At 38.9% G+C, this 23,468-nt stretch overlaps 1 protein-coding gene across 2 annotated transcripts in view; it reads left to right on the top strand.

Annotated features, from left to right (window-relative positions):
- Positions 1–23,468, top strand: part of THSD7B (thrombospondin type 1 domain containing 7B) — a 1,218,744-nt gene that overhangs the window by 1,092,964 nt on the left and 102,312 nt on the right. For both annotated transcript variants that reach the window (XM_030883051.2, XM_060302483.1), the window contains one exon: positions 20,093–20,226. In XM_030883051.2, coding sequence (XP_030738911.2) covers positions 20,093–20,226 — 134 coding nt within the window. The remainder of the gene's footprint in view (positions 1–20,092; positions 20,227–23,468) is intronic.

The following is a 23,468-nucleotide window of genomic DNA, read 5'->3' as shown; positions in this document are numbered from 1 at the left end:
TGCTTGAAAAATGGGAGGGAAACATTCACATTCGAGCTAAAGTGTAAGCCGTTAATTTTGAATAACCAAGGGAGAGAAGTTCTACTTTTTTTCTAATTTGCATTACAATAGCAGCTCAACTAATGCATATATAATTTTCTTTCCCTTTTGCTTGTCATGCACTGCCAACATGGATTTCTACAAAGGCTCAGGTTGGTGTTGCAATCTGTTTTGATCTTTACTGTTTTCATTTAGTGAAAAGAAGCTTTGATGTTTTCTTTCACAAATCAGCTTTTTTTCTCTTTGTAAATCCTGATCAAAACATTGTTCACACATGGAAGAAAAACATCCTCCCACAGGAGAGTTAGTTACGTATATGTTGCCGTTGAATGAATTCCTTTACATCAGCAAAGTGACTATTTCAGAAATCCAGAAAACGGATTTATGTCTTCTTGAATTGGCCATGCCTGGCTTATTTTATGATGTAAAGAAAACAATGCTCTGAGATTTTAGAATCAGCAGAATATATCAGACTGAAAAGGTTTCTGATATTAACCTTCGACTTTCAGAGTAATATTAGATGGCATTGTGCACGATCTCTGTAGCTCCAGACTTAGTATGGAGAATTCCACACGTAGCCTCCTATCAAGATGCTGATTCTAGGATCACCAAATTCTTAACAAATAGTCTTTAGAATATCAGTAGCTTTCTCTCTCTCAATCTCTGTCCCTTCTTGTTTTTTAAAGGTGTTAATCTTTTTTCAAGATTACATCAATATCTCATATAAATCTCAGGTTCTTTACTTTTATAGTTTTAATAAATCCACATGCTATTTCCGTCCACCACAATTTTATTTGAAATATTGTTGGTCATATAATGAACAAAAACATCAGTAATAAAAAAAACCCCAAAACGTCAGTAATATTTTCAGAGGCTACAAGTAATGTTTATGATGCCTTAGGGACCTGGAGCTAAGTGCAGCTAAACTGAGTTTGTCAGTCACAGGAGAATCCAGGTTTTTTTCGTGTGCAAAGTTTTACAAGGACTAAGGAAAACTAAAATGGCTAAGTAGTTTGGATTCCATGTACTGGGGAGGGTATAAAATGTGCAACTCCAGACCTACCCAGTCTTTTGTTGATTGGGGGCTAGGTAGCAAATCCAAAGACTTTTGTGATGTCATAACTCCTGTTGTGGCTAAGCTTCGTCTCAATGCTCAAATGTCATGGGGATATAATATAAACCATGGGGAATATAGTCAATAATATTGGATTAACTTCGTGTGGTGACTGATGGTAACTAGACTTATTGCTGTGGTTATTTAGAAATATATATAGACGTTGAATCACTATGTTGTACTCCTGAAACTAGTATAATACTATATGCTAGTTATACTTCAATTTTTTAAAAATGCTCAAAAGGAAAGGCTAGGGGATGAGATGTCCGTAGGGGTTTTGAAAAACTGCGATGTATTCCTGGAAAGTAAAAGGCCGTGCACAAGCATGGGGCAGCACACATATTTAGGAGAGCCCTGGCAAGGCCCTCTCTCCTCAGGCTAACCTTGAGCCTCTGTGCAAGCAGAAAGTGAGGACAAACGTGAAGCTGTAAACAGCCTAGCTGAGTGTTGAATGTGTGCCCCAACACGCAGAGCCCCTCAGCAAAGACTAGGAGGTTCACTGGTGCCAGCCGTTAAAGGGAATCTCTGTCAGACAGAAACATCATTAGACATGACAAACAGCCCAGACTTCTCATAGTGACTTCAAAAAAGCTACTAAACAAACAAACAGTAGCAATAATAAATAGCAACGGCAACAACCGCTAGAGAGAGGGGGAAATCTGGTCTCCAGGGTTGCCATATTATGTTATTTTCAGTGTTCAGTTTTCAGCCAACAATATGAGACATGAAAAGGAAAAAGTATGGTCCATACGTAGCAAGCAGGCCATAGAAACTGTTTCTGAGGAGGCTGAGAAATTGGTCTTATTAGACAAAGATTTTGAATTGGTTATTTTAATTAAATATATTTAAGGAACTGAAGGAAGGTCCAAGCATGATGTCAAACTAAATAGAGAATATCAGTAACAAAATAGACATTATAAGGAAGAATCAGATAGATAATCTGAAGGTTAAAAGTACAAAAGCTGAAATTAAACAATTAACTAGAGGGACCAAACAGTATATCTGGGCAGGTGGAAAAAAGAAGCATTTGATTGGAAGATATGTCAATTGAGATTATCCAGTCTGAAGAAAAAAAAAAATAAAATAATGAAGGGAAATGTATAGAGCCTCAGAAATCTGTGAGACATTAACAAGCATACAGACATATGCATGATGGGAGTCCCAGGGCAAGAAGAAAGATGAAACAGAAAGAATTTTTAAAGAAATAAGGGTCAAAGCTTCCTAAACTTGGTGAAAAAAACATTAATCTACACATTCCAAAACTCAACAAACTCCAGGTAGGATCAAGTCAAAGAGATCTACACATAGATACATCATAATAAAAACTGTCAAAACACAAAGAGAATCTTGAAACAGCAAGAGAGAAGTGACTCATCATATTCACGTGATCATCAGTGTCAGGATCCACAGCTAAGTTCTCATCAGATACCATTAAGGCCAGAAGGCAGTGGGAAGACATAGTCAACATTCAGGAGGGGAAGAAAAGATTCGACCAGGAATTCTACATCCAGTCAAATCGTTCTTCAAAAATGAAGGACAACTTTAAAAACTCCCAGATAAACTAAAGCAGAACGAATTCATTGCTAGCAGACTGGCCCTACACAAAATGGTAAAGGGAGTACTTCATGTCACAATGAAAAGACACTAGACGGTAATTCAAATCTACATGAAGAAATAAAGAGTACTGGTAAAGGTAAAGGAAAACCATGTAAGTACAGAACACTGTAGCCAATAATATTGGAATATACGTTTTTCTCAATTACACATGGAACATTCTTCAGGATAGGCTTATGTTAGGGCCTATAACAGTCTCGGTAAATTTAAGTGGATCGAAATCATACAAAGTGTGCAAGGGGATCAGAATAGCCAAAACGATCTTAGAACAAAGTCTGAGAACTCTTCACATTTTCAAAAGTTACTACAAAGCTACAATAATTAACAGTATATTGTATTATACATAAGGACAGGCCTATAGATCAATGGAATAGAACCAAGAATCTGGAAATAAACCACAAATTTATGATAGCTGATTTTTTTTAGGGGGGGGAGTCCCTAAAGTTTTATAGCTATCACTTCAGAATGTTTTATCGCAGTTACTGGTATTTATATTCAGGACATAGTTAAGTGTGTATATATTTTTTAACATGGATGTTATATAATATATTTTTCTGTGACTATATTTTCATTCAACAGTATACCTTGGACATTTTTTATGCCAGAAAATATGGATCTGTCACATCTTTTAAAATAATCATATACTAAACATGTACCGTGATATGATAGTTGATTTTTGATGAAGATGTTGCATTAGTGTCCTATTGCTGCTATAAGAAATGACCACAAAGTTAGTGATAAAATTTAAAACAACATAAATTGTCTTACAGTGCAGGAGGTGAAAAGTCCAAAATAAGTCTCACAGGTGTCAGCCGGACTAGTTCCTACTGGAAGCTCCAAGGGATATTCTGTTTCTTTCCTCTTCCAGTTTCTAGAGGCTGCTGGTATTCATGGCTACGTCAGTCTAACCTCTGCTTCATTTTCATATCACCCTCTGTATTGGGCCATTCTGTGATTCTCTTATAAGGACCCTTTTAATTACATCTTGACCACCTCATAATCCAGGATTATCTCTCTATCACAAGGTACTTAACCACATCTGCAGAGTCCCTTTTACTATATAAAGTAACTTTCACTAGCCTCAGGGACTAGGACATGGTGAAGCTATTGTTCAGCGTAACACAGATGGCAGTGCAATTTAATGAAGAGAAAATAGTCTTTTCAACAAATGGTGCTTCGACAGCTGGATATCCACATGCAGAGAATGAATCTGTACTACTCTCACAGCATATACAAAAATTAACTCAAAATAGATCAAAGACCAAATGTAAGAGCTAAAACTATAAAACTCTTAAAAACACCAGTATAAATATTCGTAATCTTAGATCAGGCAGTGGGTACCTGAAGTTCAAGTAACCGAAGGGAAAAAAAGGTAATTTGGATTTCAACAAAATTTAAAACTTGTGCAATTCAAAGGACGTAATCAGGAAAGTGCAAACACACCCACAGAGCGGGAGAAAATATTTGGAAATCATATATTTTATAAGGATCTAGTATCCAGGATATATAAAGAAATCTTATGACTCAAAATGAAGAAGACAGACAACCTAATTAATCGATGGGCACAGGACTTGAATAGACATTTCTCCAAAGAAGATATACAAATGACCAGTAAGCACATGAAAAGATGCTCAAATGCTGAACATCAGTATTCATTAGGGAAGTACAAAATGCAACCGCAATGAGATGGCACTCCACACCCACTAAGATGCCTATAATCAAAAAACTGATAATATTTTCTCCCATTCTGTGGGTTGTCTTTTCGTCTTGTTTATGGTTTCCTTTGCTGTGCAAAAGCTTTGAAGTTTCATTAGGTCCCATTTGTTTATTTTTTATTTTACTTCCATTACTCTAGGAGGTGGGTCAAAAAAGATCTTGCTGTGATTTATGTCATAGAGTGTTCTGCCTGTGTTTTCCCCTAAGAGTTTTATAGTGTCTGGCCTTAAAACAAAACAAAACAAAAAACTGACAATAATAAGTGTTGATAAGAATGTAGAGAGAGTAATTGCAACCCTCATGCATTGTTGGTAGAAATGTGAAATGTTGTAGCTATTTTGGAAAACTCATGGACAGCTCCTCAGAAAGGCAAACGTAGTTTCCACATGACACAGGAGTTCCACTCCTAGGTAAATAACCAAGAGAACTGAAAATATATATCCACACAGATACTTGTACACAAATGTCCATAGCAGCATTATTCATAAGAGCCAAAAGATGGAAACAACACAAATGTTAATCCACTTGAAGAATGGATAAACCAATCTGGTATATCCACAAAATTGAATGTTACTCGTTCATAAACAATAATGAAATACTTATTCATGCTATGACATGGGTGAACTTTGAAAAAATTATGCTAAGTCAAAGTAAAAAGATACAAAAGGCCATGTATTATGATTTCATTTACATGAAATGTCCAAATAGGCCAATCTATATAGAGGCAAAAAGCAGATGAGTGGTTGGTTGCCAGGGGGACGGGGAAGGAGAGAATGGGTAGTGACTGCTAACAGATAAAGGGTTTCTTTCTGAGGTGAATAAAATATTATAAAGTTAGAGATAATGATGATGGTTGCACAACTTTGTAAATATATTAAAAACAGAATTGTGTACTTTAAAAGAGTGAATTTTATGGGATATAAATTATATACCATTTTTTTTAATGAAGAAGGAAAGTAGTAGGTGGTAAGGCACATTTGACCCGTGGACATAATTTTCCAACACCAACACAAGAGAAAACAATTTGCGTGCTCTTTATCCAGTGTCTAAGGAGATTCTGGGTTTTACACAGTAGAAAATCAGTAAAGGCCTGGTGAATTAAAGCATTAGCAAAAAAGTAAGTACAAGAGGTCTGCTTGCAACTGTTAAAAGCTCCAACTGTTAAAAGATCCTTAACTGTTGTTATCACATGACGTTTATCTTTAATGAAGAATAATTTTCATGATATTCATACTCTTTTCTTTCTATTCCTAATCAATAACTTAATCTCTACCTTGTATGTAGTAACTGATCCCTAAATTGTGAATAGTTTTAAATTAAAACTTTCAGCGTAGGGCACTTTTTATGTCTCAGCTATAAAATTAAAGACTTTTCCTTTTTAGAAGGAATCATTTCGTGCTCAAGAGAAATGTCAAAAATTGATGTGACTATGGAATTGTAAATAGTCTTTTGTATCTTTATCAGAAATAATAATATGTCTAGAATGATCCAGGTTGTTTTGCTGGCTTAGCTGTTACTGATTGGGCATCTCTTTTTCTCTTTAATGTATTAGGTGATACGGAGGATGAGGAAGGATAAAAATCCAAGACATTTGTCTCTTTCAGTGTGTCACATCTCCCAAGTTTTGAGGGTGCAGTGTTAATAACTGTTCAAAGTTAATGAGGTTAATGTAGATGAGAGTGCAGGTGTATTTTTGATGAAGAAAATAACGCAGTTGGAAGAGATGATCATACAGTTTACTTCTAGCTCCAAAATTTCTTCAACTCCATGCCTCAGTGCTAATCTTACTCAAACAAACATTACTTCTTATAGTGAACTCTCTCAGACTTTCTAAAGCTCATATACCATTACTGTACTTCTCTTGAGAATAAGTATTAATGTCAGGTTATGAAGAGAAAAGCTAGACCCCAAGAGACCCTTAAGTTAGCTGCCAGGAATCAATGGCAGAACCTGAATCATAACCCCTTTCTCATGGCTCTCTTCATACTCCTCTGCTCACTAGACCACAGATAATCTTTAACACAGTATAAAGGATCACGTCACCCATCACTGAAATGAAGCCACCCCCGCAGAGGAACTCATTATCAACTTAATAGGATCCAACCAAGGAATCCAGTAATGGAGGGCAGGAATTCAATCCAAGTAAAGTACTTGATGCCGCCCATCTCCTAAATTGCTCTACGGATGCCATGTCATTAGTCCAAAGCAGTGTGGTTCCTGCTAAGGAAGACTATTTTAACAGACCTACACACACACACCAAGTGAGATGCCAGCTCAGGTCTAGAACCATAAGCCCTATACTTCCTAGCATTCAGTTCAACATGCATTTATCGTGAGCCTATTATGGGCCCTGCACATGTCAGATGCTAAGTGCAACATAAGAGATATGCAAGAGATGGTCCCTATCTTCAGAGAGATCCAGTGGTCACTGTGAGCCTGGCTCCCTCATACCAGCAGGGTCTGCTTTTAGTTAGCAGACATGTTGAGTCCTGAACGCCTCGAATATTACCTGCCTTCAGGGAAAGAAAAAGTCCTTTCAGGAGCTTGTATTTTTCATAATTAATTCAAGGCATCCACGATTGGGATGGGGAACTGGGGTTACACTGTCCAATTACTATCATCTGTATTCAGAGAAATCAAACATGAAATCAGAGATGAGAGAATTTTGAAATAATAAAATCTAAATCTCTGAATTCATTTGGATATCTGCTTTGAAATGTTGGGACCAGAGTACAGTTACAAGCAATTAGATTTGAATAATTGATACATAATACTAATGTTCCTGTAAAGTTAATTGCAAAGAGGGCACAACTTTTAACTCCAAGTCATACCAGCATCATGGTTTGGTCTATGTACATTTTTTAAGAACATGCTTAGGAGAATATTTCTGTAGTCATTTGTTCATTTTTATACCAATATATATCTATTGAGCACAGAGTATAACCCAGGGACACAGTGTATAAGTTCTCTTATTAGGGGGGTGGAGGTGGAGGAAGGATTGTTTATAGAAAATATGGTATCTGGAAATCTTAGTTCTCAGTAAATGTCTCAGAAAAGCTGTCACTGGTTGCACACGTGCTATGTATTCATGTTTTAGTTTTCAATTGAGTCCAGGTTTGTAGAACATTGCCCACTTTATATGTAAACGGGTTAATTGATCACCCTGTAACACATTTTAAGAACTTCTTTGTTACGTTTTTCAAATAATCTGTGTTTTGCAAGTACCCAGGAATAGGTTCATCATTTATGTTGTGTATAGTGATATTTGCTTGTTAGACATGACTTCTACTTTACCATCAGCTGTCTTTCCTTTGGTCAAAACAAAATTTACTCAAATGGAGGTCAGGAACAGGTCTGCCTTAAACTAACATTTTCCTTCAGCAGTCATCTTCTGGTTTTATCTTGTGAAGGGCCTAAAAGGTCTGTATCAGTCTTTGTCTCTTCTTCACTTTCTGCCTCAGGGGAAGCCTGTTTCCAACAAAATACTCTTTATTCCGTAAAGAAGCAGCTTTCAATTAGTCCCTAATAAGAGTCTCCAACTGATGAAATTAGGGTGGAAATCAGAGCCAGGATCGCAATTTATCACCATGTAAGTGAATGGCAGGGATTCCATTAGCCAATCAATCTTGCCTCTCATTTCTGCAAAGGTCAGGCTGTGCCACCCTTGGTTATAAAGCATCACTTGTGGCTCTGTTTCACTTTAACTTTGTCTTAGACACCTCAGGTTTGTTATGGAAGGACTCACACTAAGAGTTCATATTTTTAAAGGCCATTTTGTGCTGTGCCTGGCCTTGTATTTTAACTGGGAGAACTGTTAGGGCACAATGCAGCCTTAGAACTGCTTCCTTGTGCATTTATCTGCAGAAGAAAAAGACTACTTTGTGTGTGTGACACATAATATCTTTGTGCAAAAGTCTCTTTATGATATTTTTTTATTTTCTTTCTTTCTTGCCCCAAACTATATGAAAATAATAATTATCTGGTTTTTTCTTGGGTGAAAAATACACTGTCCTTTCCTGCCTTTTGTGATAGCGGGAGCATTTAGAAATTAGCCACATTAGGAATGGAGTTTGCAGACTGCAATTCTTATCTCTTTCCTTCTACTAGGCAGAAGGAAGGCCATTTCTGAGCACTCCTTCTTTTGTTCTGTTCTCTCTAACTCCCTGATAGACTTTGGAGTAAGTGACAGATGAGAACCAATGCATTTTAGAGTAGGAAAGATTTGTTTGTTGCAGTGATTAAGAGACGGTAACATGGTGGGCCCAGAGTGCTCACTGCATGATAGGAAGCACGTGAAAAGTCGTTTCTTGCCAATTTGGGCCTTTCCTTTTGGACTTGGTCCTAGAAGCCGGTTTTATGCTTGCCTACTGTGAATATTGGGAAGTTCTGAGCAAACCTCCCAAAGACTAGATTGCTTTTCAGGTCACACATGGTCTCAGATTTAGCCCAACTAAGCCAAGATAAGATGAAATAAGATGGTAAAAGTATTATGTGAAGAAGTTTTCTTGGCAAACATCCAAGTTTCTGCCGCTCTGCTCATTAGCAATACCCCCTGGGATTCAGGGCACTGGGGAAGCTGATGCCTTGTCTTCTTTCTTCCAATTCTGTTGGTAAAAAAGAGGAAACTTGAATGCGTCACTAGGTTCTAGAATATGCTAATCTTAAATGAGTTCAAAAAGTAGCATTAAGGTTTTACTTGTCTCTTTCATGTTCACCACCAAATCTTGGTATCTCTTCTTCCTTGTTATGTTGGAAACTTTGTGAAAATAGTAGATATGATGATTATTTTTTCATAACCGTAACCTCGTATCGGGACCACGTCACCTTTCTCAGTGCTCTCACACGTTCCCATCTCATCTTCTCACATTAAAGATGACTTACGTGTCCCACACTTCATTTGGAATGTCTCTCTTGATATAAATCTCAGCAGTTTTAGTGGCGCGTGCCCATTATCTACCACTTAAATTCGACCTCATCAAATTTCCCATTTTCTTACCCCAGGTGGCTGCAGTCTTCAAGCTTCATCCTGTATGTATCAGGGCCTTGTGTATAGTTTATGAGAATTAGATTTAGATTTTTGTTTGTTTGCTTGATTGACAAATCTCTCATCTGAAGTAGGTCCTAGTAGATTAATCCCAACTAGGGCTACCCATCCTTGTCCATTTGTATCTGATAGTTCAGCCACACAAACACAGGATTTCTTTGCCCAAGGAATGTGCAACTTAGATCATACTGCTTCTTTACACAAATACATTTTTTATAACTCAAATTACATTGATTTTCTAGGCGTGCTCCAATAGGCTTCTTACATTTGAGTGCAGAGACAGTTGCCTGTATCCTAGAGTAAGGATAGCATGATGCTCTCAACTACTGAGAATGAGTGAGAGCTATACAACACCCTCTCCCAGCAAAGGAAGGTAACGGTTTTCCCCAAAGCCTTCACTTGTGTTGGACACTTACATAATGAGTTGCAAGTCTCGGGCTTAAATCCCTTCTCCTCCCTTTCTTGATAAACCTCAAACAATACCATATACCTTTCTGACTTATCCTTTGGGCATCTGTTTGTGAGAACTGAGATCCGCTAATCTCTGCTTTAGCACTGCCTTACACCTATAACTTGTAAAACTTTTGTTACCTGCCAGAAGCCAAAGTGGTCTCTGTTTCAGACTCTCTTTTGTATTGCAACAGAGAAAGAAAGTTTTCCTTTCTCACCTGATTTCTGGTGGTCATATTCTGGACCCAGACTTACTTTGTCTCTATCTGTCTCTCTATCTATCTATCTAATCTGTACACTAGACCCCTAGACAGCATCTTATAGATGCTAAGAGCAGAAAGGTTCTTTCACTGGTCAGGTTTCCATGGTACAATCCAACCCCCTCTGAGACATGTAACTCTTTTTAATTTTATGGTGGTAAGAACACTTAACATAAGATAGCCCTACCCCCTTAACAGATTTTAAGTCGATAATACAGTATTGTTATCCATAGGCAGTACTGTACAGCAGATCTCCAGACCTTTTCATGTGAAATTTTTTGCCCATTGATTGGCAATTCCCTGTTTGTCCCTCCCTGCGGCCCCTGGCAACCACGATCCTATTTGCTTCAGTGAGTTTGACTATCGGATATACCTCATATATGTATATTCATACAGTATTTATCCTTATGAGATTGGCTTATTTTACATAATATCCTCAAGATTCATCCATAACCTCTTTTCTGAAGGGTTACATGTTCAGCTCTTCCAAAGTTTTCTGGAAGTATCGATCATAGCTGGCATGGGATTGCTTTTTGTTTCTTTTGTTTTTTTTTTTTCCACTTCAGCTTGACTGATAACTGCAATCTGTTCTATGAAAATCCAAAGGGCCACTGTGACAGTAGTCCCTGGTATACTGTGAGCAATCTACAAAATTCCATCTGCTCTCATATCACGGCATGGCAGTGGGCAGCATCTCCCAGGGGACTGGAGAAGGCAATCCAGACTCTGGAGTGAGTTTCCCTCTCTCATTCTATTGGTTATGATTGCTTACACTGCTGTGGTACAGAGAGTGGGCTTTATAGTTCAACTGGCCCCAAGTTGCCTGTGTCAGTGTGCTCTGCCAGTTCTGTATCACATACCAGGCACAGAGGGATTCTGCTTAGTGCTCGTGTGCGCGCGCACACACACTTTACTGTAGAATATCCTGTGCTTTATGGGATCTGCACAACGACAGCTTTTGTTGCTAATGTCCCTTACCATGTAGTCCACTTTAAGACCATAGTTTATTTTTATAGTTGCTTAAATGTCACAAATAAGAAATGTAAATCTGCCAAAGGAGAAAGACAATGCTATGCAGTAAAAAAAAGAAGGCATTTCTGCTTATTCACCATTATAAATAATCTACGTTACATCAGCACAGATTACTGAGCTTAACCATGGCCTTTTGGATGAGGGCTTTGTGGTTCTTCTCTTTTAAATACCCTCTGTAATGGGTGGCCCGTGTGTGACATCCTTGAATGCGAAGGAAACATGAGGAAGGGGAAGAAGTACATGCATGGCTTGAGGCCACATTTACTCAATCTCAGTACCCAGCTCTCCCATCTCCCATCCCTCCACCCCCTGCCATGGGGGGAGGAAAATAAGACTATGTGGATGGTAGAGACAGTTTAGCCGTGCATGGGTGTCGGTCTTGATAATGAGGACCCTGTGCTTAAAAGGTCAGCAGTGATATTCAGACCAGAGGGAAGGGGTTAAGTGTTATAGACCACTGGAAAATAAAAAGTACAGAATCTAGAGGTTAGAACTTCTCAGGAAAATTTTATTTCAATATTCACTTTTAGAAAGAGGGCTTCTCTGTAGAACATCTTATCAAAATATAAACAATGTAGGGCATAGCCTCCTTTTCAGTTTATTTATTCTCTTCTTTACATGTAAAGGCAGTGGTTCCCTGAGTGTTTGATACGAGGACCTTGTGCTCTTAGTTAGCCTGGGTTGAGAAAATTCCTGATGAGTGATTTCAAATTCAGCAGTTCCTTCAAATGAAATTAAAACTTTAAAATCACATTCCCTGCCTTCATTTGACAAGTGGTGGGACTAACACGTATGAGATTATATTATTCATTGAGACTACAGACAAGGTTTGGAACGAGAATGCACTCACGGGCCCCTTGCAACAATGTGACAGTTCTTCGGATCTGCAAGCTTGGAAACCACTATACTTAGGAGATAGGGAATGAAACTACCATGGTCATTATTTTAATAAACTTCCCATTGGCTTTAAAGTTCAACACTTTGTCAATAAATCTTGCAAATAAAACTCATTCAGCGTTATTAAGTTCATTTTTAGTTTTTTTTAACATCAAAATTGAAAAGAAAATATATAATGCATGTTTAAAATCAATGGTGAGGGCTTCCCGGGTGGCGCAGTGGTTAAGAATCCACCTGCCAAGGCAGGGAACATGGGTTCGAGCCCTGGTCCGGGAAGATCCTGCATGCCACGGAGCAACTAAGCCCGTGCGCCACAACTACTGAGCCTGCGCTCCAGAGCCCGTGAGCCACAAGTACTAAAGCCCATGTGCCTAGAGCCCGTGCTCTGCAACAAGAGAAGCCACCGCAGTGAGAAGCCCCTGCTCGCTGCAACGAAGGCCCAACGCAGCCAAATATATTAAATAAATAAATAAAGTAAGAAATAAAACCAACGGTGAATCTAACATACCAGGGATGATGGTAAGCTCAGAGGATTCTCAAGAAGCTAAGGAGGTAGTGTGGGAAAACATCTGGGAAGAGGAGGTTAGTCAGGGCCTCAGACTTGAACGTCTGGGCTAAAACTGACAGTTACCCACACCCTATATTGTGGATCACCAGACTCCAGATCTCCATAAAATCCTGACTCCAGGTGCTGCCCTTTTGAGCAACTCATAGCACAAAATGACAGGCATAATGATTTTCCCACAGATACCAATTTAAAACCATTCGTGGACTATTGTTTTAACCCATCATCTTCACACAAAGGGTTGCAACCTTTCAAAAGACACAGGCCTAATCTTGCTTTAAATTTGCAAGTTTTCTGAGACACTTTTTGGATTTTTGAAATTGTGAAAAGATATTCCATACCTAAAGACTAGGAATGAATCGCGTAGGCAATATTCCTTTCTACATAAAGTTATATGCATCATTTACTGTATAGACATCTTTGAATATTCAGCTCTTGGTCTTCCTTTTTCAGGAATTTATAAATGTTAGCATTATCTTCATCATTGAAAAGATAGTGACTGGCTCTCGAAGCATGGTGATGTGCTTGTACAAGCTAAACAGGCAGAGCCGGTGAACTCTTGGCATCACCAGGGTGGGAGTCTCAAATAATCTCAGTTTAAGCACCAGCCTCGTCATTTATAAGCCATAAATGACTCACTTAGCTTCTTCAAATTTCAGTTATTTTTACCTGTAAATAGGGATCACACCAACATTTTCTAACTCAAATGATTGTGGTGATCAAGACCTAAGACATGGAATGTCTTGTATAAGCCATAAAGATCCACAGAGTGTTACTGTGTAACCACTGATGACCAAGGACTAGTGATGGGTGGGCTCATTGTAAAGCATGCGGCTGCAGTTGCATTAGAACTGAACTTTTTAGCATTGCATATATACACTACGTTGTACACAAGCAAATTATAAATGCATGATGAACAAAAATGGAAACCAAAGATTATTTGTGTAAATGTGATAATTTCCAGCCAGTAAGACAAGTCGTAATGGAGGAGAGCATAACTTCACGGCTGACTGAATAAGAAAAGGGACAGAATTTGGTAAGTTGAAGGAAGGTGTAGCCTAGAGGACCCTTCTGAAAGGAAAGAGTAAGCCCTGGAGGAAGAAAGAAAGTATAGACCAGCAGAAAATGGCTAGCGGGGAAGTTCTTTGAATTAAGGGATGAGAATCGTAGACCTAATCAGAGGCAAATTTGTGCACTTTTGGCTGAGAACTCACAACCTTTTGCGGGAGAAGGAAGCCCGTAGTGCTTTACCGATCTTACCACTCCTAGAGACCATTTCCTCTCACATTCCAATGGGACAGACCCTGGCTCTGCCTTGCAGGAATCTCTAGTCCCAATTGGACCTTTGAACTCATGTTCAAGTTCCAAGCAGCACAGTGCCCAGCATGGAGGTCTCAAGCCTGAAGTTTTCTACCTGGGTCTTGACTGGCAGCTTCACTGGAGCAAAAATTTATTCTATAGAAAATTGGAGGCCATGACTTTTCCCTTCTTTCTTTCTTTTTTTTTCTTTTTTAATTCTGGTTGTTGTTGGATTATTTGCTTTATTTGAGCCCTTGAACCCTAAGACTCTGATGTACAATAATGATACCTGCTGAACCCCAATGAGACCCTGCTTCCAAGTTTATACCAGTCAGTCCATAGATGGAGAGTAATTTCAGAAAACAGTCCTTAGTTAAATTGATCAGTTACAGTGAGCAAAGGCTTATTTAATAAATATTAAAAGACTGACTAAATGAATGAGTTTATGATATGACTCTAGAACTACAAAATTATAAAAACACAGTTCCCTCCTTTATCAAAAATAAGGTGACCATATGTGTGTGGGTTTTTCTCTGGGCTTTCTATCCTGTTCCATTGATCTATCTTTCTGTTTTTGTGCCAGTACCATACTGTCTTGATTACTGGAGCTTTGTAGTATAATCTGAAGTCAGGGAGCCTGATTCCTCCAGCTCTGTTTTTCTTTCTCAAGATTGCTTTAGCTATTTGGGGTCTTTTGTGTTTCCATACAAATTGTAAAATTTTTTGTTCTAGTTCTGTGAAGAATGCCATTGGTACTTTGATAGGGATTGCACTGAATCTGTAGATTGCTTTGGGTAGTAGAGTCATTTTCACAATGTTGTTTCTTCCAATCCAAGAACATGGTATATCTCTCCATCTGTTTCTATCATCTTTAATTTCTTTCATCAGTGTCTTATAGTTTTCTGCATACAGGTCTTGTGTCTCCTTAGGTAGATTTATTCCTAGGTATTTTATTGTTTTTGCTGCAATGGTAAATGGGAGTGTTTCCTTAATTTCTCTTGGAAGGTGTGGAAACCTAAGTTGATGTTATAAAATTTTATTTCCTTGGGTCTGTAGCAATACACCCCTTCCCCCATCTGGTGTCATAGGGATGTCTTGCTGGTCCAGCTGCCCACTCTCTCTAATATACATCAATCAGGATTGCACACACGTACTGCAATCCATTGGTAGTGGCTGCCTGGCCTTCAGTGTAGGAAAAGATGCTGAAAAAGAACACTATACATGACTAGTAATGTCTGCCATGGGCACGGGCATGAAGAATGAAATTAGAACACTCCCTAACACCATACACAAAAATAAACTCAAAATGGATTAAAGAACTAAATGTAAGGCCAGACATTATAAAACTCTTAGAGGAAAACATAGGTAGAACAATTTATGACATAAATCACAGCAAGATCCTTTTTGACCCACCTCCTAGAGAAATGGAAATGAAAACAAAAATAAACAAATGGGACCTAATGAAACTTAAAACCTTTTGCACAGCAAAGGAAACCATAAACAAGACAAAAAGACAACCCTCAGAATGGGAGAAAATGTTTGCAAATGAAGAAACTGACAAAGGATTAATCTCCAAAATTTACAAGCAGCTCATGCAGCTCAATATCAAAAAAAACAAATGACCCAATCCCAAAATGGGCAGAAGACCTAAATAGACATTTCTCCAAAGAAGATATACAGATTGCCAACAAACACATGAAAGAATGCTCAACATCAATCATTAGAGAAATGCAAATCAAAACTACAATGAGGTATCACCTCACACCAGTCAGAATGGGCATCATCACAAAATCTAGAAACAATAAATGCTGGAGAGGGTGTGGAGAAAAGGGAACCCTCTTACACTGTTGGTGGGAATGTAAACTGATACAGCCACTATGGAGAAACAGTACGGAGGTTCCTTAAAAAACTAAAAATAGAACTACCATACGACCCAGCAATCCCACTACTGGGCATATACCCTGAGAAAACCATAATTCAAAAGAGTCATGTACCACAATGTTCATTGCAGCACTATTTACAGTAGCCGGGACGTGGAAGCAACCTAAGCATCCATCGACAGATGAATGGATAAAGAAGATGTGGCACATATATACAATGGAATATTACTCAGCTATAAAAAGAAACGAAATTGAGTTATTTGTAGTGAGGTGAATGGACCTAGAGTCTGTCATACAGAGTGAAGTAAGTCAGAAAGAGAAAAACAAATACTGTATGCTAACACATATATATGGAATCTAAAAAAAAAAAAAATGATTCTGAAGAACCTAGGAGCAAGACAAGAATAAAGACGCAGATGTAGAGAATGGACTTGAGACACGGGGAGGGGGAAGGGTAAGCTGGGACGAAGTGAGAAAGTGGCATGGACTTATATATACTACCAAGTGTAAAATAGATAAATAGCTAGCTAGTGGGAAGCAGCCGCATAGCACAGGGAGATCAGTTCAGTGCTCTGTGACCACCCAGAGGGGTGGGATAGGGAGGGTGGGAAGGAGACGCAGGAGGGAGGAGATATGGGGATATATGTATATGTATAGCTGATTCACTTTGTTATAAAGCAGAAACTAACACAGCATTGTAAAGCAATTATACTCCAATAAAGATGTTAAAAACACAATTCCCCAATAAAGAAGTAATAAATAGGACTCATTACCAGGAGAATGAAATGTTACTTCTCTCAGAGGATTTAGATTTTTCAGTGGCATTTCTTAGCATCGGTGGCCCTGTTAAACCCTGTTATTTTCTTCCTAATTTGTGCCATTTGGAAATGATTTTCATTTAACTTTCCCATGGCTCATTTTTCTCCTTCAGAACTTTTCCGCATGATTCCCCGATAAAGTCCATGCTTTAACACATTTCCATTATGAAACTATAATAAGTGCCAACCAGATACCAGTATGAAATAGCCAGAACATAAAGGACTGACACGAGAAGAAATTGGGCATCTGGGTAGTCAATGTTTATTCTTGATGGCCTGCTGCCTTTTTGCCTCTTGTGGGTGTTTTTGATCCTCTAGGTAAGATTCCTTGCCTGATGAACAAGATCTCTAAACAAACAGCTCTCACACTTCTTTAGGGACAGCCTTTCTTTCCCATAACAGAAATCGTCAGGCAGCACCTTTTGCTAATGTAATGATGGCTGTTCTTCATCAAAGCCCCGTAATGGAAAGAAAAGGGTTTCATTTTTGTTCCCTCTTACTGTCCTTTGAGCTTTGTAAAACACCCCTTCTACATTCCATTTATGAGCCTGTTTTCTCTAGAAAATTAAGTGAGGCTCATTTAGCAATCTGTGCCCCTTCAAACATTGGTTTCAATTCAACAAATACTGATTGGGCATCACCCCCTCCTCTGAATGTTTTACAAAATGCAGACATCGTAGAAGCATAGTCCGGGGCTTCCTAAGACTCACAAGTTTTGTTCACGTAGTCATATAAACAAACACTGAGCGTCCGGGTCTGGCTTTGGTTAAAACCAGAAGCGTATTTATGAGTAGAGGGTTCACATTGTTTTTCTCTTGGCATATTCTTTCAGTATGATTTATAGTACAAAGGAGACATTAAGACTAAAGTTACCAGAAAAGCTCAAGTAGATGAGAGAATAGGAGACACATAGAGAGGAGTCAAGGTGATGACTTCCTTGAATGTGTTTCCTCCCCAAGCTCCACACAGTGTGGCCCTAATTGCTACCACTGGCCCAGCCTTGCACATGGCACCTGACTACATCTGGCTACAAATCTGCTTAAAACTGAAACTCTCACTGAGTAACAAAGACATGCCCAATGGAGTCATGGGAAAGGCCTTGTGGAAGTGGTGGGAGTCACTTGGACTTTGGATGAAGGTAGGGATTTGTCAGCCAGAAGTGACAGTATAAGCAATATTAAAATGGCAGACACATTGGGGAAAAAATCAGGTAAATCCACGTGATGGAGAATCTCCTTCAAGAGGTCCCGTTTTTACACCGTTATTCAAGAAGGTGGGTCAACATCTCCCTACGCAGACCTGCTCCCTGCCTTCCAGTAGCCTGGCGATGAGGTTAGCGACTCTGCTACAGATGTAGATCACTGGGGCATAGAGAATAAAAACAGTAAGCCAGTACCTGACCGGGTGTTCAAATGTGTGTATCAAAGGTACATGCAACTAAACAGTTTTTCATTTTCCATCTGACCTGGGGGCTTTATACGGGAGGGAGGGGGAAAGTGTAAGCTCTGCTTAGTATCGAGAGCTTTAGAAAAATAGGTCCATCTCAGAGTCTATCCTATCCGCTTGCTCTCAGATTCATGCATGAGCTGTGGGAAAAATTACTTTTTTAGTTAATTTCTTCATCTCCCCCATTTGTGCAGAGTGCTTTAGCAGACTTTCTTATATCTCATAGGAAAGCCAAAAAGCTTTCTTTAAATTGTCTGATACATATTGAGGTGTTTATAGAACAAACCTGTAAATTCAGTGACAGCTTAATTTCCATGGTGAAGCTGGGTCAGCTAAACCCTCAACTGTCATGAGCTTCGTTCCCTGGTGTCTCTTAGATTCGGGTCACGTCTTTTCATTTTCATAGATTTTTTTCCCTTACCTTTATGAGTTTTAGGGGGCAGACTTTTTTCCTTTCCAAGTTATTACTTCCTTATTCTAATGTAGGCACTGCTGCTGACCCTCTCATTCCATTCTTGTCAGCATTCACAGCATGAAATGTGATTCTTTTATTACTTAATTCCTTCCTTTCCTCACATCCATTTCCACTTCTATTTTCCCATCTCCTTTCATTTTGCCCTCACACATTTTTCACTTTGCGGTTTCCCTTATTGTTGTATGCTCTACATGAGAGCCAAATCGAACCCCACAGTTAAAAATAGTTTCTGACATTATTTGTGATTCCTAAGATGTAGTCTCGCCAATAACCTTTTCTCATCTGATTTCCATCTCACCTGCTGACAGTGCTCCAATCTTGTTTTCTGGTTATCCCATTACATAGTGCTTTCCCTTGCATTTAGTGGAAACTTGCAAGTAATGGTTCTGTTTGGATAGCACAGCCTAGTCATCATTTGCAATTTTATGGAATTGGAAAGGCAAGGGGGAGGAAAGGCATGGGGCTTAAGTCCTTGTTTAAAAGGAAAAGCACTAATTAACTATTTTGGTAATAGGTTGAATCACTACTCATCGGCATGCTACGCTAGAGCCATCTTTGTGATCTAGAGTAACATATCATATGACACAACAATTTTTTTTCTTACCAAGGGAGAACGCTGTGTTCACTATTGAGGAGTAACGCCTTTTAAATTCAGTCTTGAAGAGGCAAATTCAATTGACCACCCAATGGTATAAAATTTCAGGAGAAAATCATCACAAATAAATGCGTAGGAAGTAACCTAAGAATTCATTGACTGTATTTATTGTTTCTACTATAAATCTCTATATATTCACAGTCAGTAATCATGCACAGCCTCTAACATGTGTGTGTTTGTCTTGTGTATGTGTGTGTCTGTGTGTTCTAGCTATGCTCTGAAAACACCCTACACATCTCTAAATTCATATAAAACCACAATGCCCAGAAGGCTAAATGATTGCCTATTAGCATTGATCATTTGGGGACATAAAAAGAAATTTCTGGTGCAAATAGTACCACTTGCCTTTTGCTTTCTAAGAACCTTATATTCAAGAGTAAATTTGCCTTACCTCTATTTGTGTCAATTGACATTGTAAAGTACATCTGAGAATACAGTATACCATATAATTGAGAGCTGGACCATCTTAATAGATGCTGTGTGAGCTCTTTGAGGAAATGAAAAGGTAATGGAATTCCTGTTCTTGGCGGTAGGTAAGGACTGTCCTTTGTTCTCTTCTGCAAAGGCATGCCATCATATTCTAGTTGATTTCCCCTGTATGTTTCTTTAGGTAAGTCAGTAATTTCAGAGAAGCCAAATATATCTTGCTTTTGGGGAATGCAGTTTGGCTCTTGGGGCCAGAGTAGAGTTCTTGGGTTCTGTTCAGCCGACTTTACTAAAAGATAGGCTATTTTTCCATAACTTGGATAGTGCCACATAATTTTCTTTTCCTTTCCTATTCTTGACAGGTACACGAGGCAGTCCCGTGTTACAGTGAGTGCAATCAGTATTCCTGGGTTGTAGAACACTGGTCTCCATGCAAAATCCACAATGAGCTGAGGTCCCTGCGCTGTGGAGGAGGAATGCAATCTAGGAAAATCAGGTGTGTGGAAATGGAGACACTGGGGAAATGTGGCAGTGGAATTTATATATTTTTATAAAAACAACAGTGTTGCTTATCCAGGTACACTCTGATTTTCACACAATATCCTCTGGCTTTGGGTCATCTTTAAGTATCCCTGGAAGTATATGTGCCTTGAGCTGCCATGTATATTGTGGGATTCCGTCTGCATCGCAGCCACAATCCTTAACATTTCCTGCAAATGATAGCAGTGGAAAAACCAACTGCATGGAGTACGCCCACATCCCTGCAGTGATATGTGGCCATCACTGCTAACAAATTAGGTGATTCTGACTGTGATGCCATGTCTCTCTTTTGTGCTGTGTTAGTAAAATTGATGGACATTGTCTTAATTTTGGATGTCAGTACATTGAAAGGTCAATTTAAGGCCTTTAATAATTTCCACTGTTAGCCTTGGAAACTAATATGAGAATACCTATGAACAGTAATGATATATTTTAATATAAAAAGAACACAGCTCTGAAAGAATTTAGTGAATACTCAGTTATTTACTGAGGGAGTTTGTTTAACATTTTTGTTTGGTAAATACAGCAGTGGTGCAAAGGAAACAGCTGGCCTGAGTTCATCAAAAAAGTCTATTTAGAAATGATTTGGGAAGAAAGAAGGATAATTTTATTACCAACTGAGGAAAATAGGCAATAAATGTTAGCGAATGAATAAGCAAAAGCCAAAATATTAATCGTAAACAATGATTTAGTATGTAAAATCAAGAAGAAAACCCAGTGTGGTCAACTATTCAGTTGCATGAGCGTAGTGTATCATTTTGCTAGATTTAGGAAGTTCCATTTCAAGTGGACACACGGTGCCCAAAGCAGGTAACTCCCTATCAAGTTATCTATGAAGTCAGTTGCCAAGGCAGAGCTTACTTCTATGTGTTTATTGTTATTCAACACCAGTGAACTTACTTGATTCAGTAATTCAATACCCACCAATTCTGAGTCTTACCTAGTCCCAATGTTGCAAAATCACTGGTAAGCCTGTTGGAAGAAATAGCTGCTACCACAATCATAGACGTGCTCCTGATCACCAACCCAGGCAAAGGGTTAATAGACAAATTGTCTTTCCTTCCCTTTGTTCACTGCCTGTTCCCCTGGGGGCTAGTTGCTCAGGCTGCCAAACTTGGGCGTCTACCTCTTTTTCTTCAAAGTCTGTGTCTCTTTTTTTTTTTTGACATCTTTATTGGAGTATAATTGCTTTACAATGGTGTGTTAGTCTCTGCTTTATAACAAAGTGAATCAGTTATACATATACATAAGTTCCCATATCCTTCCCTCTTGCGTCTCCCTCCCTCCCACCCTCCCTATCCCACCCCTCCAGGCGGTCCCAAAGCACCGAGCTGATCTCCCTGTGCTATGCGGCTGCTTCCCACTAGCTATCTGTTTTACGTTTGGTAGTGTATATATGTCCATGCCTCTCTCTTGCTTTGTCACAGCTTACCCTGCCCCCTCCCCATATCCTCAAGTCCATTCTCTAGGAGGTCTGTGTCTTTATTCCGGTCTTACCCCTAGGTTCTTCATGACATTTTTTTCCTTAGATTCCGTATATATGTGTTAGCATATGGTAAATCTGTGTCTCTTCCGTCCTATTTTCTCATGGCTTTGAGAAATGATTGACCAGGCTAGCTTATCAAGTAATATGTGTAAATGAGCTGTGGTACTTCTCACTCTCATCCCAGCCTGGCCTCTTAGCAGTATTAAAGCAAAGTCTCAGGAGAGAAAGGAAAGCTTTAAGAGAATAAATTGCTCGTGGCAGAATTGTGGCAGGTTGATTGAGGAAAAACACACTTGAACAAGAGGGCCTTTAAGCCATGCCTCTCAGCTCAAATGGATGAAGCCTGATATAATAAAAATAACACAACCACTAGATATGTGTTATGGGCTGAATTGTGTCCCCCTGACCCAAATCTATGTATTGAAGTCCTAACCCGCAGTACCTCAAAATGTGGCTGTATTTGGAGACAGGGTCTTTAAAGAGGTAGTTAATGTTAAATGAGATCATTGGGGCAGGCTCTAATCCAATCTGACTGATGTCCTTATAAGAAGAGTAGATTAGGACATAGACACACACAGAGGAAAAAACCTTGTGAAAATACAGGTAGAAGGGGGCTATCTACAAGTCAAAGGAGAGAGCCCTCAGAAGAAACCAACCCTGCCAACACCTTGATCTCAGACTTTCAGCCTCAAGCCTTACACGTATGTTGTTTAAGCCACACAGTGTGTGATATTTTGTTATGGCAGCCCTAGCTAACTAACGCAGACTCACTGTGTTACATACTTTATATATGTGTGAAGCAGGTTTTCCAGCCATATTGCTTTCCAAACCATTATTGACCTTAATAAAATGGTGTTATAATGAGTGAAACAGTTTATCCGTTTATCTTTGGTGAAACCTCCAAACTAGAGGACATCTTCATGGTTCATACATGACAGCAATCATTTATGAATTCAAAAAATATTTATGAATATTTGCCTTCTATGTATCAGGCGCTGGGGATGCAAAAGTGAACAAAACAAGTTACTGTCCTCAAAGAACTTAGAGCAGCAGGGAAAAAAATAAATGCATAAAATACTATATAATGGAATGTCTTTGCTATGAAATGCCAAGAAAAAAATAAAATTGGATTGGTGTGATGGAGGCTACTGTTTTGGAGAGGCTGGTCAGCAAAATATTTAAGCAGAGACCCGAAAAATGTGAGAGACTTAAATGAATGTAAAGATCTATATTAAGAGAATTCCAAGGGGAAGGAGTTCCAAAGCAGGAACCTTCTCGGCTTGTTATAACAAGATGGATTACACCACGTCCCATATGGCTGGTGTCAGTACTCAAATTGTATAGTCTTCTAAAATAAGGTTAAAATATATTTTTCTAACAGCATCATGAAGCTATGGGAGGTCTGAGACAGAGTGAATGACGTGCTCTTATTTACGTTTGAAAAGGACCTTGCTAGGTGGAGTATAGAGAAGGAATTTTGGGGTGTGTAAGCAGCAGCAGGGATGAAGGTTTGAATGACATCCCAGAATTCCAGGTGAGAGAGGCTGATGGTTAGACGGGCTTTGTACTAGGGAAGGTGGTGAGGTGGTCACATTTGGACTGTATCTGGAAGGTACAGATGACAGGATTTGCTTATAAAGTGATTGTAGAATGTGGAAGAAAGAGAAGTATCGAAGATGATTGCTAGGTTTCAGGGCCTGAGCAATCATGAG

The sequence above is a fragment of the Globicephala melas genome, chromosome 7 (assembly GCF_963455315.2).
Source record: "Globicephala melas chromosome 7, mGloMel1.2, whole genome shotgun sequence".
Classification (NCBI taxonomy): Eukaryota; Metazoa; Chordata; class Mammalia; order Artiodactyla; family Delphinidae; genus Globicephala; species Globicephala melas.
This window is presented reverse-complemented; position numbering and strand designations above follow the sequence as displayed.